This window comes from Loxodonta africana, chromosome 6 (assembly GCF_030014295.1).
Source record: "Loxodonta africana isolate mLoxAfr1 chromosome 6, mLoxAfr1.hap2, whole genome shotgun sequence".
Lineage (NCBI taxonomy): Eukaryota > Metazoa > Chordata > Mammalia > Proboscidea > Elephantidae > Loxodonta > Loxodonta africana.
In genome coordinates, this window is record NC_087347.1 from 6,290,671 (window position 1) to 6,313,608 (window position 22,938).

At 44.9% G+C, this 22,938-nt stretch overlaps 1 protein-coding gene across 1 annotated transcript in view; it reads left to right on the forward strand.

Moving 5' to 3' along the window:
- IQCA1 (IQ motif containing with AAA domain 1) overlaps positions 1 to 22,938 on the forward strand; it is a 176,441-nt gene that overhangs the window by 37,077 nt on the left and 116,426 nt on the right. The window contains exons 6-7 of the mRNA XM_064286503.1: positions 2,812 to 2,883; positions 16,335 to 16,540. Of these exons, the coding sequence (XP_064142573.1) occupies positions 2,812 to 2,883; positions 16,335 to 16,540 (278 nt within the window). The remainder of the gene's footprint in view (positions 1 to 2,811; positions 2,884 to 16,334; positions 16,541 to 22,938) is intronic.

Sequence of the window (22,938 nt, forward strand, 5' to 3'; positions counted from 1 at the left end):
TTGGTGGTATGAGGTCCCCTGTCTCTCTGTTTCCTTCTCTCTTTTATATCTCAAAAGAGATTGATTCAACGTACAACCTAATCCTGTAGATTGAGTCCTGCCACATTTACGTAATTGCCTCTAATCCTGCTTCATTAGTATCATAGGGGTTAGGATTTACAACACGTAGAATAATCACATCAGATCACAAAATGGAGGACAACCACACAATACTGGGAATCATGGACTAGCCAAGTCAACACACATTTTTGGGGGACACAATTCAACCTATAACAGCCACCATTATCACTATCCTTTTCCAAAATATTCCAACACCATTGACATAAACTCAATGCCCCCAAAACAAATCTAGTCATTTTATTCAAATATTTTTGTAGATGGTAGATAATTGCTGGAAAGATTGTGGCTGAAATTCAGTAAGAACGTTGATCCTTAAGGAATTAAAAAATACATTTACACATAGACATATAAGTACAGAAAGAAGACAAGGATTAACACCTGCCAGGTTACAGAAATGTAGACCGTTTGAGAAAATTCCAGTTACAGTCAATAATAACTAGTCATCAATGTTCTTTTCAGAAGTGGGCCATAAGGTTTCTTTCATTTTGCCAGATGAGAACCATTTATTTGTACCCATCTTTCTTTCAAATAAAGGTTCCTGGGCGATGCAAATATTTTGCACTTGGCCCCTAACCTAAAAGGTTGGCAATTCAAACCCACCCAGCGGCACCACAGAAGGATGGCCTTGGGATCTGCTCTGTTAAGATTACAGCCAAGAAAACCCTATGGAGCAGTACTACTCTGTAACATACAGGGTCGCCATGAGTCAAAATCAACTTCACAGCAAGGAGTTTGATTTTTTGGCCTTTTTTTCAACATAAGGTTGTTTATAGAAAAATGGAAAACATGGCAATGTGACACAGATTAGAATTAGGTTAGAGAGAAAGTAAGCCTGAGGACATTAATTGTTGTTGTTAGGTGCCATTGAGTCACTTCTGACTCGTAGCGACCTCATGTGCAACGGAACGAAACACTGCCCGGTCATGCACCATCCTCACAATCGTTATTACACTCGAGCCCATTGTTGCAGCCACTATGTCAGTTCATCTTGTCGAGGGTCTTCCTCTTTTTTGCTCACCTCCCACTTTACCAAGCATGATGTCCTTCTCCAGGGACTGGTCCCTCCTGAGAACATGTCCAAAGTATGTGAAACCAAGGCTTGCCATCCTCTTTTCTAAGGAGCATCTTGGCTGTACTTCTTCCAAGACAGATTTTTTTCATTCTTTTGGCAATCGGTGGTGTATTCAGTATTCTTTGCCAACACCACAATTCAAAGGTGTCAATTCTTCTTCAGGCTTCCTTATTCATCATCCAGCTTTCACATTAAATAGACTCTGATGGTCTGGATTCTTGTCCCTGTTGTCGTTGTTAGTTGCCGTCGAGTTGATTCAGACTCATAGGATTCCCACATGTGCAGAGTAGAACGGCTCCACAGGGTTTTCAGGCCTGTGACCTTTCTGAAGTAAATCTCCAGGACTGTCTTCTGAAGTGCCTCTGGGGGGATTTGAACCGCCAACCTTTAGGCTAGTAGTTGAGCGCTTTACTGTTTACATCACCCAGGGACTCCATTCTTCTAGCTAATTGTGCTTGAATAGGAGCGAGAGAGGGGCTGGGGAAGTTTTACATATGGGGCAGGTAAGAGGTTGTTTTCTGTCAAGTCCCTGGGGGAGATCAGAAAGGTTTTAAAAGAGCATCTTAGTTCAAGACTTGAGGCGTACAATTCTTTTTTGTTTGTTTTTTTTAATTGCGCTTTAAGTGAAAGTTTACAGTTCAAGTCAGTTTCTCATATAAAAACTTATACACACATTGTTATGTGGCCCTAGTTGCTCTCCCTACAATGGGACAGCACACTCCTCTTCTCCACCTTGTATTTCCTTTTTTATCAACCAGCTCCTGTCCCACTCTGCCTTCTCATCTCCCCTCCAGACAGGAGCTGCCCACAAAGTTTCATGTGTCTACTTGAGCCAAGAAGCACACTCCTCACCATATCACTTTACATCTTATAGTCCATGTCCAATCCCTGCCTGAAGAGTTGGCTTTGGGAATGGTTCCATTCTTGGGCTAACAGAAGGTCTGAGGACCAAGACCTCTGGGATCCCTCCAGTCTCAGTTAGACCATTAAGTGTGGTCTACATCCCACTTTTCTTCTGCTCTGTCAGGGATTCTCTGTTGTGTCCCCTGTCAGGGGAGTCATCGGTGGTAGCCAGGCACCATATAGTTCTTCTGGTCTCAGGCTGATGCAGTCTCTGGTTTATGTGGCCCTTTCTGTCTCTTGGGCTTGTATTTTCCTTGTCTTTGGTGTTCTTCATTTTCCTTTGCTCCAGGTGGGTTGAGACTAATTGATGCATCTTAGATGGCTGCTTGCTAGCTTTTAAAACCCCAGGGGGTGTACAATTCTTGAAAGTTACTGTTATGATTCTTCACGTTACTTTGGAAATTTTTCTTTCCAAACAATGAAGCACCGCCTTTCGATCTAGCCCCACATCCCAAAATCTAAGAGTTTCTCTTGAGGAAGCCCAGGCAGGGGGTTGCATGAACAAGAATTCTGGGTGATTTCTGTGATTAGTTCTTTCCTTAAAAGTTTTGCTTGTGTGATCACAGAAGAAAAAAATCCATCAACACACACACACAGGCAATCCTGACTTTATGGTCACTTTTAACATTCCGAATGGGCGACATAAATGGGAGAAACTGTATGACCACATTTTCTGTATTTGTTTATGTATTAAGTGACCATTTATTTGCTTTAAGGTTTGGAGAGCCTTCCATCAGACTAAGAAAACCGAACGAGAAAGAGAAGAAGAGATGATATTCCTGGGTATGGTAAGTTTTCTTATAGATGGCTATGTGTCATGGATTGAATTGTGTCCCCCAAAAACGTGTGTCAACTTGGTTAGGCCATGATTCCCAGTATTGTGTGATTGTCCACCATTTTATCATTTGATGAGATTTTCCTATTCATTGCAAATCCCATCACTATGATGTTAATGAGACGGATTAGTGGCAGTGATGTTGATGAAGTCTACAAGATTAGATAGTGTCTTAAGCCAATCTCTTTTGAGATATGAAAGAGAGAAGCCAGCAGAGAGACATGGGACCTCATACCACCACCAAGGCAGCACCAGGAACAGAGCGTGTCCTTTGGACCTGAGGTCCCAGGACAGTATGCATCTGGTTTTCTTAAAGAAAGTAGAGTCTCTGAGACTTGTCTATGTCTTTAGAGAGAGTTTCAGGGAAGAAATGAAAGCAAAATCAATGACCAGCGACGCAGGAGAAGGGAGTCCCCTGGGTCTCACAGAAGCTGGCCAGGGGATCAGAGAGAGCAAGGAGTACCATTTCCACGTCTGTGTAGGATATATAGACTTCCAGACATGGAGACAGGCTGTAGGCTGCTCACCACACGCTGCTCCCCCGCTGTTCTCAGCATGTACACCATGTCATTAGTACAGTCGATTCTCCTTATGTACTTGTGTTCTATAAAGTCGCCATGAAATTGCTTAGCAAACACTGGACCATTGCTCCAGGGGACATACAGGGTTAGTGTGGTGCAATCAGTCATTTTTTTATGACCTTTCTAACCATGGTCTAGTAACTCTCACAGAATGATTTTCTGGGTCACAGACTTGCAAGGGATTGGTCGACGTACTCTGCAAACAGGGGCTTGAAAATCCACCCAGTAGGATTCAGCCCCCTGAGGTCCAGCTAGGGGACTGGCCAGTTTGGCCATCTTGCTAGGTTTATATAAGGGCCAATCACACAGAGGTTCATTGGACCTCACTACCATCAAGAAGAATCTGGAGCAGAGCACATTCTTTGGACCCAGGATCCCTGCAGTGAGAACCCCCTAGACCCAGAAGAGAGCGCTGTAACACTGAAAACAGAGAGACAGTGGGTTGGTCAGCCCATGGAGAGAGAGACAGCTGTGGCGGGCTTGCAGTCCTACAGAGGAGAGCTGGGTACCTCCGTGCAGGAGGTTTGCCTGCCGTTAAAGAGCTGTAACACTTGCCTGTGCAGGGCAGAGGCGAGTGTGCCCAGTGCAGCACACCACCCTCCCTGGGCAGTGTGGTGGGAGCCACACGGATCCTCAGGCAGCACAGGCCTGGGTAGCATGGTGGCAAGAGAGAGAACCATGTAGGCATGGGAACCGTGGTGGGAGCCACGCGGATCCTCAGGCAGTGCGGGCCCAAGCAGCATGGCAGCATGTGTGCCTGGGTACCGAGGGGGAGCCAGCGGTAGAAGCCCAGCAGGGCCCAGTGGCAGAGGCTCGGGAGATCCTGTGCAGGAATCTTCCCACCAGTGAGGCAAGGCCCAGCAGGGCCCAGCAGCACAGCAGAAGCCTCAGGAGCCATGCAGACCCCCCAAGCAGCTTGGTGGCAGCCAGAGGCAGCAGTGATGTGAAGACAGCATCTGACCTGAACCACAGAGCACCGGCCCACCAACACAAGAATGGACCTGGGTAATCTGGGGAAGGGAAGCATTTCTCCTTTAAGAATCTATTGTTATTGTTTACCATTTGCTTTCTATAAATAATAATAATGGCTTTCACTTTGCCAACACTGTGTAAGTGTCTCATGTGTCCGGCTTGAACACAGATGAACATAGCACCCACGGAATGGTTGATGCCAGTGGGTGTCCATGTCTCATTCCCAATGGCTGCCTGGAAGCTTGAAGCATAGTCTGTCAGCATGTGTAATGCAGAGAGACAGACAGGCACACAGATAGGTTCCTGCAAGCCTCTGGTCACAACATTTTTGTCAACCGAGCAATACATAACATTGTTTTGTGTGCATTTCTGTTTAGAGACACTTTAGCATTCAGCTGCTAACCAAAGGTCAGCAGTTTGAATCCACCGGTCGCTCCTTGGAAACCCCATGGGGCAGTTCTACTCTGTCTTACAGGGTCACTATGAGCTGGAATCAACTGAACAGCAATGGTTTTTTTTTTTTTTTTTTTAGTATGTTTTGCTGATGCATTAACATTGGACTCAAAGCCAACAGCGCTATAACTCACGCTAAACAAAACTTGTCTAATGCACGTATTTTCTCTGGAAGGCACATCACAGCCTTAAGGCCCTCAGGAACACTAGGCAGCACTTCAGCACTGTGCTTGGGGGCCATTTTAAACAGCAAAACCCACAAAAATTCAAAAAACTAAATGAGCCATAAAAAGGACACTTGTTTACAGCATGAGAGCAGAAACAAGGCAGAACGTCACCTCGTTCAAGTGCAGCTGAGAATGTGCACACCAGGCAGCTCAGAGTTTTTGCCATTCTGTGCGTGCCCGCAGGTGACTGCCCAAACACCACAGGTATTGCCTTTGGGGGTTACAAATAAATTTTGGCAAGTAGGCAAATTCGCAGGTATGGAATCCACACATAATGAAAATCGACTGTATTTGCAGGCATGAGAGTGGGTTTGCGTAGATACAGCACAGCTCTTCTTTGGGGGGTGGGGGGGTCTCCATGGTGGTTACTGAGTCACATAGTTGGAAGGGCATCTTAGTTATCTATTGCTTTGTAACAATATTACCTCAAATACGTTGTTGTTGTTAGGTGCCGTCGAGTCGGTTCCGACTCATAGTGACCTGATGCACAACACAATGAAACACTGCCTGGTCCTGTGCCATCCTTACAATCGTTGTCATGCTTGAGCTCATTGTTGCAGCCACTGTGTCAATCCACCTCATTGAGGGTCTTCCTCTTTTCCGCTGACCCTGTGCTCTGCCAAGCATGATGTCCTTCTCCAGGGACCGATCCCTCCTGACAACGTGTCCAAAGTATGTAAGATGCAGTCTCGCCATCCTTGCTTCTAAGGAACATTCTGGTTGTACTTCAAAGACAGATTTGTTCGTTCTTTTGGCAGTCCATGGTATATTCAGTATTCTTCGCGAACACCACAGTTCAAAGGCGTCAACTCTTCTTCGGTCTTCCTTATTCATTGTCCAGCTTTCACATGCATGTGATGTGATTGAAAATACCATGGCTTGGGTCAGGCGCGCCTTAGTCTTCAGGGTGACATCTTTGCTCTTCAACACTTTGAAGAGGCCCTTTGCAGCAGATTCGCCCAACGCAGTGCGTCTTTTGATTTCTTGACTGCTGCTTCCATGGCTGTTGATGGTGGATCCAAGTAAAATGAAATATATAGCAACTTAAAATAGTACATGTGTATTAACTCCCCGTTTCTATGGGCTGGAAGCCTGGGCTCAGCTTAGCTGTGTCTTCTGCTTACAGTGGCCCAAGGCTGCAGTCAAGGTGTCGGCCAGGGCTGAGGTCTCATCTGAGCCTCCACTGGGGAAGGAGCTGTTTGGAAACTTGCGTGGTTGTTGATAGTAAACCAAAAAAGGAAACCAGTTACTGCTGAGTCAATTCTGGTGTATGGCGATCCCTTGTATTTCAGAGTAGAACTGAGCTCCATAGGGTTTTCCTGGCTGTGACGTTTTGAAAGCAGACTGCCAGGCCTTTCAACCTTTCAGCCTCCAACGTTTCAGTTAGTAGCTGAGCGCTTAACCTTTTGCACCACCCGGGAACTCCTGATGACAATAGTACTCCCTCACTAATGCCTTTCTCTAAACCTTAGTGAAGAGAATGTTCTGTGGGCCCTCTCAGGGATGTGGCTGAGGGATCAGTGTGTAGGTTGGACTTGATAAATCATTGCCAATGTGCCGATCTCCCTAAGCCTTCCAGTTTCCTTCTCTGCATTATGACCAGGGCATAGGTCGTCTCAGCCTCATTAAATATAACCAAAACTAAACCCACTACCATCGAGTCAATTCTGACTCATAGCAACTCTATTGAGTTGAACTGCCCTGTAGGGTTTCCAAGGAGCAGCTGGTGGATTTGAACTGCCAACCTTTTGATTAGCAGCTGAGATCTTAACCACTGTACCACCAGGGCTTCTTATTAAATATAGGCCCTGTTAGATCTGTGTTTAGGTCACCAAGTAAACTGTTAGAACAGCTTCCAAGCTTTCCAAGCTACCACAGGAAATTGAGAATCTCGCTCACTGCCTTCATACCAACAACCTCGGCCGAATCCAGTGTTATATTCCACAGTCTTAGAACCCACACATATTCCCCAGGTTTTGTCAGTATCAATCAGCAAAATCCTACAGGTCTAATGAATCCAATGGTAATAAACAGTTTTTGAGGTGAGTCTTGAGGAGAATAGGCATCGTCTTACAATGCAGCAGCCCCAGATAAGATTACTACAGAGTCTTCCAAGAAGACAAGACACAGGAAGGCAGGTGTTTCCACTGGCAAGGGAAGCCCAGAGTGACTCGACAGTCACATTTCTCAGTTTCATTTGAATTGGTACATGTGAGCCCATTCCAAGGCTCTATCCCCAATCCATCATGTTTTCCTAACATTCGTATGAGAAACTTAGAAAGGCCGTGAATCCTCATTATGTTCCCATTCTGCAACCTCACAATTAAACTTTGTGATAAATTTTCAGCTGTCTTGGCCTTGTGATTACAAGAAAGAGGAGTTTAATGTAGGGATATCACAGAAATAGACTCAGATATATAGGGTTGCTGTGAGTCAGAATCAACTCAATGGCAACAGGTTTGGTTTTTTGGTGTATAGAAACTGAAGCTCTAAAATGGTCAAAGAAAATGAACAGACACTTCACTAAAGAAGACACTGAAGCGGCCAACAGACACATGAGGAAAGGCTCACAATCTGTTGCCATCAGAGAAATGCAAATCAAAACCACAATGACATACCATCTCGCCCCGGCATTACTGACACGAACCAATAAAACAGGAAACAACAAATGTTGGAGAGGCTGTGGGGAGATCAGAACTCTATGCACTGCTGGTGGGAATACAAAATAATACAACCATTTTGGAAAATGATATGGCGCTTCCTTAGAAAGCTAGATATAGAAATGCCACACGATCCAGCAATCCAACACCTAGGAATAGATCCTAGGGAAATAAGAGTTGTCACACGAGTAGACATATGCACACCCATGTTCATTGCAGCATTGTTCATAATGGCAAAAAGGTGGAAACAACCTAGATACCCATCAACAGATGAATGGATAAACAAACTGTGGTACATACACACCATGGAGTATTACGCAGTGATGAAGAACAACGATGAATCTGTGAAGTTTCTCATAACAGGGAGGAACCTGGACGGCATTGTGCTGAGGGAAATAAGGCAATCACAAAAGGACAAATATGGTATGAGGCCACTACTGTAAAAACTCATGAAAAGGTTTACACACAAAAAGAAACAATCTTTGATGATTACGAGGGTGGGGGTGGGGATGGAAAAACACTTAATAGACAGTAGATAAGTGGTAACTTCGGTGAAGGGTAAGACAGTGCACAATACTGGGAAAGCCAACACAACCTGTCCAAGGCAAGGTCATGGTAGCTCCATAGACAAATCCAAACTCCCTGAAGGTTCGAATTGCTGGGCTGTGGGAACCATGGTCTCAGGGAACATCTAGCTCAATTGGCATAATGTAGTTTATAAAGAATATGTTCTACATTCTACTTTGGTGAGTAGCGTCTGGGGTCTTAAAAGCCTGTGAGCAGCCATCTAGGATGCTCCACTGGTCTCACCCCTTCAGGAGCAAGGAAGAATGAAGAAAACTAAAGATACAAGGGAAAGATTAGTCCGAAGGACTAATGGACCACATATACCACGGCCTCCACCAGACTACTGAGTCCAGTACAACTAGATGGTGCCCAGCTACCACCACTGACTGCTCTGACAGAGATCACAATACAGGGTCCTGGACAGAGCTGGAGAAAAATGTAGAACAAAATTCTAACTCGAAAAAAAAAGACGAGACTTGCTGGCTTGACAGAGACTGGAGAAACCCTGAGAGTATGGCCCCCAGACACCCTTTCAGATCAGTAATGAAGTTACTCCTGAGGTTCACCCTTCAGCCAAAGATTGAACAGGCCCATGGAACAAAACAAGACTAAAGGGGTGCACCAGCCCTGGGGCAGGGGCTGGAAGGCAGGAGGGAACAGGGCAGCTGGTAATCGGGAACGCAGGGTTAAGAAGGGAGAGTGTTGACGTGTCACGGGGTTGTTAACCAATGTCATACAACAATGTGTATACTATTTGATGAAAAACTAGCTTGTTCTGTAAACCTTCATCTAAAATACAATTTAAAAAAAATGCAAACAGAAAAAGAAACTGAAGCTCTCTGGTTCCTTGACTGTGACTTGAGCTGAGAGTTAAAGACCTATATGTGGCATTTTCCTTCAGTAAGAGCTACAATGAGCTTAGAAAACTCCATCGCACACCACAGAGCTTGTGGTCAGCATGACTTCCGCATCAGTCAAGTTGAGCATCCCACTGGTCTCCCAAGGTTCCTGCCTTCACAGCTACCTGGTCGTAAGCAGCCAACAGTGGTAATTGGACTAATGTTCCTGCTTTGAGTCACTGGCACTCCCATGAGCGAGGAGCTCGATACTGCCTTCCGATCTAAGGGGATAACCAAACCAATTTTGTTTATTTGGCTCTAATTTTCTGTACAGGTAGTCCCCGGCTAATGACGGGGTTCGGTTCCAATGACTTTGTCCTAAGTCCATTCTGACTGAAGTCAAATACCTCTTTTTTTTTTCTAGTTTTTATTATTATTGCCTTTACTATCAGTATCTTTATAAATCCGATCATTATCTGTCTTTGGGGGCTGGCATGAGAATGATAATAACAGCAGATTACACGCAGCAAGGTGGTACGTAGTACATATTACCAACCACAAGATGTACAAAAAAAAAAAGGACCGTCATTAAGTGCAGTTCATAGTAACTCGAGTGCATCGTAAGTCGGGGACTACCGGTGTTTTCTGAAATGTTCAAATTTTACTTTGTTATTTGCAGAAAAATAAATAAATAAATAAAGACTTTTAAAAAAGGAAATGGCAGTAGAATATAATCCATTTTTCCTCCCAAGATCTCCAGGCCGTTGGTGTGTATGGATAGGTAGGTGGGTAACAGTACGACAGTGTTTCTCTGTTCATCTCCAGGCCGTTGGTGTGTATGGATAGGTAGGTGGGTAACAGTACAACAGTGTTTCTCTGTTCAACACCTTCAAGAACTACATGGACAGAAGACATGATAAAAACAATGGTTATTTTCACCTTTCTACTCTAAAAATTAAATTAGCAGCCCAAGATTCAATCCAAGGTCATCTAAGTTTAACGTGAGATTTTACAATTTGCTCGGTAATTTCCATCTAATTAAATTTCCCTGTAATTGCGTTCAGCGTACATTTACGGAGCCTCTGCTGTCTGCCACGTACCAGCAACTCAGGGAAGGGCCAAGCATTCTTTTTTCTTTGTAATGTTATTGTGTTTTAGGTGAAAGCTTACAGCGCAGATTAGTTTCTTGTTCAAAATTTTATACACAAATTGTTTTGTGATATTGGTTGCAATCCCCGCAATGTGTTAGCACTCTCCCCCTTTCCACCCTGGGTTTCCGGAGTCCATTCGTCCAGTCTTCCTGTCCCTTCCTGCCTTCTCGTCTTTGCTTTCGTCCAAGTGTTGCGCGTGTGGTCTTGTAAACTTGGTTGAACTAAGAAGCGCGTTCCTCACGTGTGTAATTGTTTGTTTTATAGGCCTGTCTAATCTTTGGCTGAAAGGTGGGCTTTGGGAATGGCTTCAGTTCTGAGTTAGCAGGGTGTCCAGGCGCCACAGTTTTGGGACCAAGCAGTATTTTGTATGTTTTTTTCTGTAAGATGTAGAAAAAAAGCTATCTTTGAGAAACACACCTAACGCAGAGCCATGACATGGTAAATTCTCTTTTTACTGTGATTGTTCAGATTGACTTTGTAGATTGTATCTGCTCAGCTCAAGTGAAAGACGTTTGTATTAGTTTTTCAGCAGTACAAAATCTGGATAGTATAAAAGGAGTAACTTGTCTGTTTTATATTAAAAATGACTTTCTTCAGTTTGCTTTTCTTTCCAGTATGTCTTCTCTTCGTATTGCATGTTCTGTTGAAATTTTACACCGTGGAGAAATACATGGATTCAATTTTTTAAAGAATGGTATCTTCTGTGCGCTGGCTGATAGCCATAAATATCTGTTTCACAGTTCCAGGAAATGTTTTCAATTGAATATATTCTTCTGCTATATCGCTGATGAAGATTTTGTCTATTCATTTTAAAATCTCATTTTTCCATTATTTCATTTTGTCATAGGATGCTAACGTGTAAACCATCGACTTATCTGATCAAAACTATATCTGTATCTTTATGAGAAGCTTGGCGGGTTTCCAGGACTGGCTATTCAGTCACTGAAACCAGAATTATGGCAAGAGGCATCATTCTGCCCCCAATTCCTGGCCAAATGTTTCTGTTGCCATCATCACATACATTATTTTTCAGATATTTGCAATTTTAAATATTTATATTCTAAAATCTACAAAGGGAAATAAATCGCACTCCAAAAATCCATGTGCCGTTATTTAAATTGGCAGAGCCAATGGTATGGATCGACTAGAGGGGAACTTAATGAATGTAATACGTTTCATTCTGTGGACCCCTTTGAAATAATTCGTCCTACAGTCGCGACCATCATGTATTTTATGTTACCCCGAAGCTATCAACGTTTGCATTCTAATAAGGAACACTGGGGGACGTGTATTAAAGGGGAAGACCCGTCACTTTTCACCATATCATCCAAATCCTAAAAAGACCATAAAACCCTGTTCACTTTCAACTTGGAACAAGAAACAAGCTAATATTCTAGATTCTTCTCTAGCCCATAAATTAGGCTTCTCTCTTATTAACAAATAACCCGAACTGAGTCCTGGGCTCCTGAGTGAATGCCCCTCCCGGGGGTCCCCTTGGGAAAGCTCTCCCATGTTGTAACCGTCTTCTGTTGATACTTAACATTATTGGGGCTCCTTTTCCAGAACTGCCATCAAAGCCAAAATGAGCAGAGAAGAGAACCGAGTCCCACTCTTATACGATCACACTTTATTTTTAACCAGAAGCTACATAGTCCAGCTTGATGGCATGTATTAATCATTGTATTTGACTCCAAATGACTTTTGGTTTTTTCTAAAAATAATTTGTTCCACCAGAAAACCCCACATTTGCCATGATTTATGATTTTTGTGTGGGGGTATGTGGGCTTTATTTTTGTTATTCAAATGAAAAAGAGCTGTCCCCTAAGTGTTTGGGGGTGGGAGGGCGGCAGTATCCTAGACATGAGTGCTTGTCTCTCCCTGTGCCAGCTTTGAAGGGTGCCGCCCAGATGGTGTCATTCACAGAGGTTGAGGGAAGAACCAGGCGTCCGGGGTGACCAGCTGGGAAGCCATGCTTTAGGAGTAGCCGGGCTTGAGTTCAAAGCCCAGCTCTGCAGTGTGCCAGTGGGGAGGACCTCAAGCCACTGACTTACCCTCCCTTCAAGCCTCAGTTTCTCCTTCTGTAAAATCAGGATAGTGCTACCTACCTCACGCTGGGGGGACTTCATGAGCGATTGTAAGTAGAGGGGTGGGCTTGGAGCGTGGGATGGATGCGCTTTCCAGAAACAGGTGAGTGGTGGTTATCATCTTGGAAAATTAGAATACTTTGTCACTACGACTGAACAATGGCACCTGATGGAGACCCATCAAGAAGCCTGCTAGCTTTCCTGTGTAACAAAACACAAAGTGTTTCTAAGTAAGTTGCTACAGAAAACACGCGTGCAGCTGACTTCAAGTTGTAAAATATCTTAGCCGGCTTTGTTGTTAGTTACTACTCAAATTTATGAGCTTGAAATTAGTGCGTTTAAAGTATGATCTTGAATACCAATCAAAAAATCATTTCAGACCGCGTGTTTTACACCAGGAAATCTATCAGGAAAGAGAGATGGCAGAGTGCAGGCGGTCACCCAGCTCTGGAGACAAATGCCTCAGATCAAAGCTCCAGTCTGCCACTTCCTGGCTGCATGACCCTGGGCAAGTTCCTTGAACGCTCTGTGCCGAAGTTGCCTCCCACGTAAAATAAAGATAAAAACAGCAGCTATCTCATAGGGGTATTATGAAGAAGAAATGAGTTAATACTTGTGAAGCACTTAACATGGGGCCACATCTTTCTGCCTCGGCGTGGCTGGTGGGTTCAAACTGCCAACCTTTTGGTTAGCAGCCTTGTACTTTAACCTCAGCGCTGCCGGGGCTCCTTAAAATAGTGTCTAGCATACTTTAAGCTCCATGAGAGGGTTTATTTTATAGCATTTTATATATTTTTGTTGTAGTCAAATTATAAAGAACACAGCATTTGCCAAGTCAACATTTTTCACATGTACAAGACAGTAAACCCAATTACATCAATCATGTTGTCCAACCGTCACCAATATATCCGTTGCCAAACTTTCCATCCCTATAAACGAAAACTCTATGCCACCTAAGCAACGACTCGCCTCTTCCCCACCTCTCCCTCCCGGTCACCAGTATTAAACTCGGACCTCTACACCTTTGCCTCCTCTAGGCTCTTCGTGTTAGTGAGGTCATACACTAGTTGTCCTTTCTGTGATTTGCCTTATTGCACTCAGCATCAGGTAGGGACTGGAGACATGAGTGGCAGGTTAAGCGCCCCTGAAATTGTGGCATCCCAGAATAGAGATTTACCCTAACTCTACAGTGAGCAGAGGGCAAAAGAAAACCATAGGCTCCAGGTCTCTAGCCAATCTTTTTTTTTTTTCTCCTGTTGGGCTTCTCTTCTTGAGTATGTTTATTTGTATAAACACAGACATATAGATACATTACTCTGAAATGAAATGACAAAACAAAATGGGTTCTTTTAATAAACTAAGACACGCCCCCTCCCCCGCACAGTCTTGAAATCCGGCAACTGAAGAAGGATCCATTCCTTGGCAGGAGCGACTCAGCCTGCAGAATGACAGGCGGGCGGAGTGGGCACCTCTCCACGCTTCCTAATGGACTCGCAGGCGCACTGTGTTCCGGAGCTACAAGGAGCTAATTCATCTCCGCGGTTATGAGGCCAAGAGATGCCACAAGATGGCCATTTGCTTGGACTAGACGGCTTCTCATTCCCCCCTTGCTCCGTCTTCGCCTTCGGTGACAACAAAGCCTGATGAAGAAGCAAAACCCCCCAAGAGAGCGAGCTTCTCCGTAAAGTTGCCAGTGTCAAGTCACTGATTTGCAAGTATATTTGAGACTGATCAATTGAACAGATTTTCCTTTGGACAAATGCCCATTTTATCTTGCTAATTTGAACCAGGGTTCTTAAAGACAAAGCCCATCAAGCATTAGATAAGCATTTTAAGTTAATGGACCATGTAGTCCTATTTTCCCGAAAACTCAGGGAGCGTCATACGCTGCCCTATTTTTACAGCAACATCAATTATTAATATGTATATTTTTGCTGACAGAGGACCTTGCTCTAAATGTAGGTTTCGTTATCCGGTTCCGGATCATTAGCTGTGGAAAGCCTGTAAATATAATGGTTTATTCACATGGGAAGCCTTCATTAAGATGCATTATTCTACAGCTGCTGTATTTCAATATACAGTATATTGTGGCGTTCACTCTCTCCCTTTAATAGTCGTAATTTATTTTTAAATGAGTTGCCATTTATGTGGTAAATTCACAAATTTGAATTCCGTGTGACCAGACAAAGTTGGTAACGAAGAAACGACGTTTTAGCCCAAAGGAACAGCTGTTCATTAACATATATTATAACCTTTAATGTCAGAAGCATCTAAAGAAGGAGGCTAGAAGTGACTCAAATGTATTTGTCAGAGAAAGTCTACATGGAGAGACACGCGTGAGTACACACACGTTAACGGCCCAGCGTGTGGCAGTGGGAGAAATGCGGCGGGGAGAATCGGCAGCTTGCTTGCCGGCTTCTTCATCGGCACAGGATGACTTGGGAACGTCGTTTGGTTTTTGAACCTCGGTTTTCTCATCTGTTCAATGGGACGGTCACACCCTCATTTCTACCTCAGAGGATGGATGTATCAATAAAGAAGGGCAGTGAGAGAACTTGGGAGACCAGAGAGCCACAGCCACGCAGGAGGGGTATTAGGAAAATCAGAGGAGGGCTGTGCCTTGTCTCTGTGTCACTCGGAGATCGTCGGAGTGTGAGGAGGTTTGCTGAACACGTAATAGGGGGCTATCAGTGAGACACAAATCGGAGCCATCTGCTCACTAATTCACTTTTAAGGATTAAAGGGAAAAGACTGTGCTGAAATATGGCTTGCCCTTGTCTGCCTGTGAAGGCCTCTACAGTAAGGACGTCCTTGTTGTTAGCTGCTGCCGAGTTGGCTCTGACTCACGGCGACCTTTAGTTCTTTCTATCCAAACCCACACGGTACCACTTTCATGCACGATCCGACGTTGTTCCCTAACGATGTCATATGCTCATCTAATCCTGCCGACTTCCTCTGGAACCCCTAAAGAACGCGAATCATGCCTTAAAATGGTCTTGAATTTTCTCTTACCACGACTCTCTAAAGATGCCGGAGTAGTGCTGAGCATCGGATCGGGGCTTCATGATCAAGCCTTTGCTGACTCTCGAATCAGCAGATTCTGATGGCGAACATTCTCCCGAGGAGAGTGACTGTTAGAGTGAATGTCTAGAGGATACTGGACGATGGTCTCCTTGGAGATCTTCAACCACAGAATGGGTGTTTTCAAGAGCTGACATTGGTGTCGTTTTTCGCGAAGTCCCACCACTCACACTCTTTTCATTTGTTCCCGCGTCGATACTTTCTTACTTTATATTCTTTGTTCTCCCCCTCACCAAGAAGATTTGGAAAAGCTTTACTTTCAAAGTACTTTGAATTTTTTTTTTTTAAGATTTATTATTTTTTTTATTGAATATGCATTTTTCTAGCCAACCACCTCCCTGCACCCCAGATTCTGATCTGCTGAAAAAGGTACGGGAGTGAACCCCATCTTTCCTCCCTCTGGTGGAGAATCATTTCTTTAAAATTTCCTACCATTTCAAATTCTTTTGTTCTCCATGTATTTCTTGTGGATCTTTGGTTAAAAAGCAAAAAACAAACCTGTTGCTGTGGAGTCTGTTCCAAATTGTGGCAAGTCTGTGTCTTAACAGAATACGGCTGCTTCGTGGGGTTTCGTTGGCTGTAATCTTTACGGGAGCAGACCGCCAGGCCTTTTCTTCTGTGGTGCCCCAGGGTGGGTTCGAAACACCAAGCTTAGTAGTCAAGCATAGACCATTTGCGTGACCCAGGGACCTTATGGATCTTTGCTAGGACGTCATTAATGATGTCTCTAAGATTTGTCTCCAGCTGTCTAGCTTTTATGATGCCAAACTCTCTTGCTTATGTTTTCAGAACCCACCGCCCCAGTTTAACCAAATCAGTGCCACACTCATCCAGGCCCAGAAGGTGAATTCCGTGCGGAACGAAGTGCAGATAAAGCACGAGGAGAGCTACAAGGACGCTATGGTCACCATCAAGAATGACCTGAGGTTACTGGAGGGCCCAGACATCAAGGAGAGCCTGCAAGACCAGATCCGGCACTGGTTCATCGAATGCAGGTGGGCTTGTGTGGCCGAGCAGCACGTAAGACAGGCTCTTCTTCAGGCGTCCAGGTGGTTGTACGTTCTTAAGCCCAGAAGCAAATGGATGTAGAGTCGTGAGGTTTCTTGGCTTCATTTTAGAAAAGTGAAACGCCAAGGTTAAGAATTCATGAAATCATTGTTTTTGTTTATTTGTATGTTTCAATGAAATTGCTTTGCGTCCTGTTTTCAGAAATACGGCCCACATAGAGCTTCTCTAAGGAGCGCTGGTGGTGCAACAGTTAAACTCTCAGCTGCTAGCTGAAAGGTCGGCGGTTTGAACCCACCAGCCACTCAGCAAGAGAAAAACCGGGATTACAGCCGAGAAAATCCTGTGGGGCAGATCTGCTCCGTCCTATAGGGTGGCTATGAGTCGGAATCAACTCGACGGCACCCAGCAACCACACAGTGCTTCTCCGACCCCCTGGGACTGAACATCAAGGAGGGAGGACAGGGCTGCGGGAGGGGGAGGACTTCACCAGCCAAGGTGCCGGAGCCGGGGCCCAGCCACAACGAGGCCGTGCTGCCCTTCCTTTTGCTGGAGATTGGCCAGCCTCTCTGCTTGTGCAAGGCTCCGATTCTCCATCACGGTCCCTGACTGCTGTCGTCCTTTGAGGCTGCTGACTCCCAGGAACTTGACACTCAGGCCCAAGGCCTCCTTGAAGTGCTGGGTGGGTAGCGGTCCTGGCATGAGGTCCCCTTGAAGTGCTGGGTGGGTAGCGGTCCTGGCATGAGGTCCCCTTGAAGTGCTGGGTGGGTAGCGGTCCTGGCATGAGGTCCCCTTGAAGTGCTGGATGGGTAGCGGTCCTGGCATGAGGTCCCCTTGAAGTGCTGGGTGGGTAGCGGTCCTGGCATGAGGTCCCCTTGAAGTGCTGGGTGGGTAGCGGTCCTGGCATGAGGTCCCCTTGAAGTGCTGGGTGGGTAGCGGTCCTGGCATGAGGTCCCCTTGAAGTGCTGGGTGGGTAGCGGTCCTGGCATGAGGTCCCCTTGAAGTGCTGGGTGGGTAGCGGTCCTGGCATGAGGTCCCCAGGCCTCCACAGTTCGGGTCATCACCTTGCTGAAGTCCCTTAAACGACACGTTGTTGTTGGCTGCCACGGAGCCGATTCCCACTCATGGCCACCCCATGGCCACCCCATGTGTGCGGAGTAGAACTGCTCCGTAGGGTTTTAAAGCTGTGACGTTTGGGGAGGAGATTGCCAGCCTTGTCTTCTGCTGTGCTGCTGGGCAAGTTTGAACCAACAACCTTCCTTCTAGCAGTCAAGCACTTGACAGTTTGCACCAGCAAGGGACTCAAATGAAATGTTAGGGGATTAAAACTTGTTTACAAAAGGAGACTTTTGAAAGATAGTCTTTATTACAGCATTTTTCCCACATAGTAGAACAAGCACTTTGTAGGTAACCTGATTGGAATACCATGTACCAGTTGCTGCTGGTCCTCTCAGCCGTCCACAGCCCCCATGAGCAAAGGTGGTACCTGCACAGACCTCACAGAACGGGCAGTCCCCCTAGACCCTCCATCTAGCAGGGCCCCTCTACTTCCTGCCATCCTGCTGCACCCCACGCCGCACATGGCGGAAGACACACACCACCCACACACTCAGGGGTTCCCTCGACCACTGGGCTTTCTGCTGGGGTGTCAACCTTCACCACTCTTGGGCTATGGCCCTTGGAAAGTGGGGCTCAGGGACCTCATGGGGCCCCTAGCTGTCCACCTTCTGTCCTCCCCTTCCCTACCACTTTGCCTCTCCAACTCCTCCTTGTTCAAGGTGAGCATGGGCTCCTCAGAATAGCAGTCTGACTCTCCCTGAATTCTTCCCTGGGCTGACCGGCCTCCACGTGCCTCCCCCAGGCAGTTTTACAAGACTAAGAACACACACTGTCTGAGCTGAAATGCTTGCTCCGCACAAAATAGTTGTGTGGCCATGGGCAAGTCGCTTCTCTGTGGGTCGGTTTCCTCGTCTGTAACACGGGGGACAAGAATAGTACCTACTCCAGTGGTTGCTGACAAACGTAGAGCTAGACCACATGTGTGAGCCGTTATTATTTACACTGTATTCCAGCCATCTGTTGTTGTTAGGTGCCACTGAGTCAATTTCAACTCATAGCGACCCTATAGGACGGAGTAGAACTGCCCCCATAGGGTTCCCTAGGCTGTCATCTTTACGGAAGCAGATTGCCACATCTTTCTCTGGAAGAGCCACTGGGTGGGTTCGAACCACTGACCTTTTGGTTAGCAGCCAAGTGCTTAACCATTGTGCCACCAGGATTCCTTTGCTTACTCATGCATGTCCTCCTTAAATAAGCTGTAAGCTCCCTTGGGACTGTGCCTAGTGCTAAGAAGAAAAGGGAGAATACCACTTGTAAGCAATGAATTGTGCAAGCTAATGGTACTGAAATTTTTGATTCTTAGCCAATTACATAATTGAATCTAGAGAAAAGATATCTGGGATAATTGTATGCAACTGCAATCACTGGGATTTAGGTAGAAGGCATTATTTCAGCAGCGTGGGGTCTGCTGATTAAATCACTGGGGCTTATAATTAAAACCTTCACTTTCATTGTTAATGAGGATTAGAGGCCCTGTGTTCACGGACTCCCAAATATCACTCGTAACTTCACAGAGCCGGTGTTCAAAAATACGTTTCCTATCAATGAAGTGGTTCCTTATTTTTATACAGACATTTCAAAACCTGATTTATTAAGTGACAAAAGCAAGTCAAAAGCACTCTGTACAATTACAGTCCCCAAATAAGTTAAACACGCACACATATACATACACACACATTTAAGTTATTAAATGTATGTTTGTATATGTGTGGAAAATTTCTGGAAGGATACCCAGGAACTGTTGGCATGGCTATTTCTGGGAACCAGAGTAGTCATATTACTTTTTATTTCATATTTTTCTGTACTGTTGGTTGTCTCTTTTTATCCCCCAATGAGTATTGGTTTCATAATAAAAGCCCTCATTAAAATATATTTTAAAAAAGAAGAAAGAAAAGCAATGAATTTGGGATAGTCCAAAATAGTTTTAAATTTTAAAAATCCCTAATTTTAGAAAAGTAGAATAATGCTGTCTTCGTAACAATTTTGGAATTTGTCTTTTGATGAAAGAATGAGGAGCCGGTAGCTGGCTGTACATGGGAGAGGTTTCCCCCTAACTGAGGTTCCAGAGGGCCTTGGGAGACTGGGGCCTGCCCTGTGGGTCAGTCCAGGAGTGGTCCCTTCAGTCATAGTTTATGGACTCCCTTTGAAGATCCAGCCTTGCTGGACAGCCTCCTGGAGGGCCCTTCGGCCCGGCATCCCTGAACCTGACAGTTTGGGGGCTGAGTTGGAGTAGCTCTCTGGGTGTGCTCTGTGTGATTCACAAAGACCTGAAGACTCCTCTTGAAGTCATGGAAAGTCCAGGGAAAATTTACTTCTGTAATTGGATTACTTTTATTTGATTGACTTTGGCGGAAAAAAAAAAATCCTTTTACTTGCTTTTTTAAATCAAAGACAAATAAAAACTAAATATTATCTTTTGAAATAGGACCAATCAGGATTAACCCCAAATGACAACTAAACAAATGATTAGAAGTTAAAATTATTATGCAAAAAAAAAAAAACAAACCCAAACTGGTTGCTGTTGAGTCGATCCAACTCACAGTCAATAGTGACTCACAGAGTAGAACTGCCCCATAGCTTTCCCAAGGCTATAATCTTCACAGGGGCAGACTGTCCCATTTTCTCAGGCAGAGCGCGTAGTGACTTCAAACCGCCAACGTTTCGGTTAGCAGCTGAGCACTTAACCACTGTGGCCCCAGGGCTCCTTAAAATTGATATATACTTACACAATTCAAAATACATTTTCTTAGCTCATTTAATCAATATTTATAGTTGCCAAATGGAGTTACACTAGGATTTACTTTTTAAGTCAATTTCCAACTTTTTTTTTCCAAATTATTTTTAATGAAGTATTCTTTTCTAATGAGACAAGCAATGCCTGCTTATTGTAGACGGTTCCCAAGACAGAGAATAGTTTAAAGAAGAAAATAAAACACGTCTGTAATTTCATCATACAGAGATGTTGTTGTTGTGAGATGCCATTAAGTCAGTTCCCAACTCACAGCAACCCCCGTGTACAACAGAACGAAACATTGCCTGGTCCCGCGCCATCCTCACAATCGTGGTTATGCTTGAGCCCACTGTTGCAGCCACTGTGTCAGTCCATCTCCTTCAGGGTCTTCCTCTTTTTTGCTGACCCTCTACCAAGTATCATGTTCTTCTCCAGGGACTGATCCCTCCTGATAATGTGTCCAAATTCCCTGAGACAAAGTCTCGTTTCCAACTTTCACATTCTAACCACCAGTAATTATCAATGCATCTTGATTGCATGTTTGATCAATTTCAGACTGCAGAATTTGGTAAAAATCTTTAATTTTCTCATCTTTAACATTAGTGGTTGGTGCATAAATTTCAATAATAGATAGTCGTGTTAACTGGTCTTCCCTGTAGGCATATGGATATTATCTCATCAATGACAGCGTTGTACTTCAGGATAGACCTTGAAATGTCTTTTTGATGACGAATGTGACACCATTCCTCTTCAGTTTGTCATCCTGGCGTAGTAGACCTTATGATTGTCTGATTCAAAATGGCCAGTACCAGCCCATTCCACCTCACTAATGCCTAGGATATCAATGTTTATGCGTTCCATTTCATTTTTGACAACTTCTATTCTCCCAGATTCATACTTCGTACATTCCAGGCTCTGATTATTAATGGATGTTTGCAGCTATTTCTTCTCATATTGAGTCGTGCCACATCAGCAAATCAAAGGTCCCCAAAGCTTGACTCCATCCACGTCATTAAGGTCTTCTCTACTTTGAGGAGGCAGCTCTTTTCCATTTGTACTTCGAGTGCCTTCCAACCTGAGGGGCTCATCTTCCAGCACTATATCAGACAATGTTCCGCTGCTGTTCATAAGGTTTTCACCAGCTAATTTTTTCAGAAGTAGATCGTGAGGTCCTTCTTCCTAGTCTGTCTTCGTCTGGAAGCTCAGCTGAAAACTACCCACTTTGGGCAACCCTGCTGGTATCTGAATACCAAAATGACCAGCTCCTTCAAAGGAGCCCCTGGGTGGTGCAAATGGCTAACGTGCTCTGCTGCTGTCACAGATTGAAGTGCGTCCCCCCCAATATGTGTCAACTTGGTTAGGCCATGATTCCCAGTATTGTGTGGTTGTCCTCTGTTTTGTGATTGTAATTTTATGTTAAAGAAGATTATGGTGGGATTGTAACACCCTTACTAAGGTCACATCCTTGGTTCAATATAAAGGGAGTTTCCCTGGAGTGTGGCCTGTACCACCTTTTATCTTACAAGAGATGAAAGGGAAGCAAGCAAAGAGTGGGGACCTCATGCCACCAAGAAAGCAGAGCACATCTTTTGGATCCCAGGTTCCTGCACAGAAAAGCTCCTAGTGCAGGGAAAGATTGATGACGAGGACTTTCCTCCAGAGCTGACAGAGTGAGAAAGCCTTCTCCTGGAGCTGATGCCCTGAACTTGGACTTACAGCCTACTAGACTATGAGAGAATAAATTTCTCTTTGTTAAAGCCATCCACTTGTGGTATTTCTGTTACGGCACACTAGATAACTAAGACAGCTGCTAACCCAAAGGCTGGGGGTTCAAGTCCGTCCCAGGGGCACCTCAGAAGAGAAGCCTGGTGATCGACTTCCAAAAAACTCAGCCCCTGAAAACTCTGTGGAGCACAATTCTACTCTGACATACGTGGGGTTGCCAAGAGTCGGAGTTATCTCCACAGCAACTGGCTTGGTTTCGGTGTTTTTACTCCTATTAAGGAGGGAGGGTTAATGGCTGAACAACAAGGTTGAAACAATGGAAACACAAACGAAAACTGATGATGGAGCATTTGAGTAGGAAGTCCTTCCAGCCCTTCCAAAATTAATCTGCCCCTGCCCTTGTATTAATTTTCCTACACAAATAAATGTTTAAGGTAGAAAAAAACAAAAAACCAAACCCATTGCCGTCGAGTAGAAGAAAGGCTAAAATAAAGCGTATGCGTCATTGCCTCAGCAGAGTAACCGGAATCGAAACAGCCAGTTACATAACCAGCCCCATATTGTCCCTCATAGCAGAAAACGGGAGGGGGCTCAGGGCAGGGCGCTTCTTGTAGAGTCCAGGCAAAGCTAATCCTTGCAGACCAAGAAGGAGGCTTCAGCCTTGAGCGATAACTGCTTCTAAAGCCCCCCTAAGAGGAAGGAAACCCTGGCGGAGCAGTGGTTAAGTGCTACAGCTGCTGACCAAAAGGTTGGCAGTTCAGCTCCACCAGGCGCTCCTTGGAAACTCTATGGGGCAGTTCTGCTCTGTCCTAT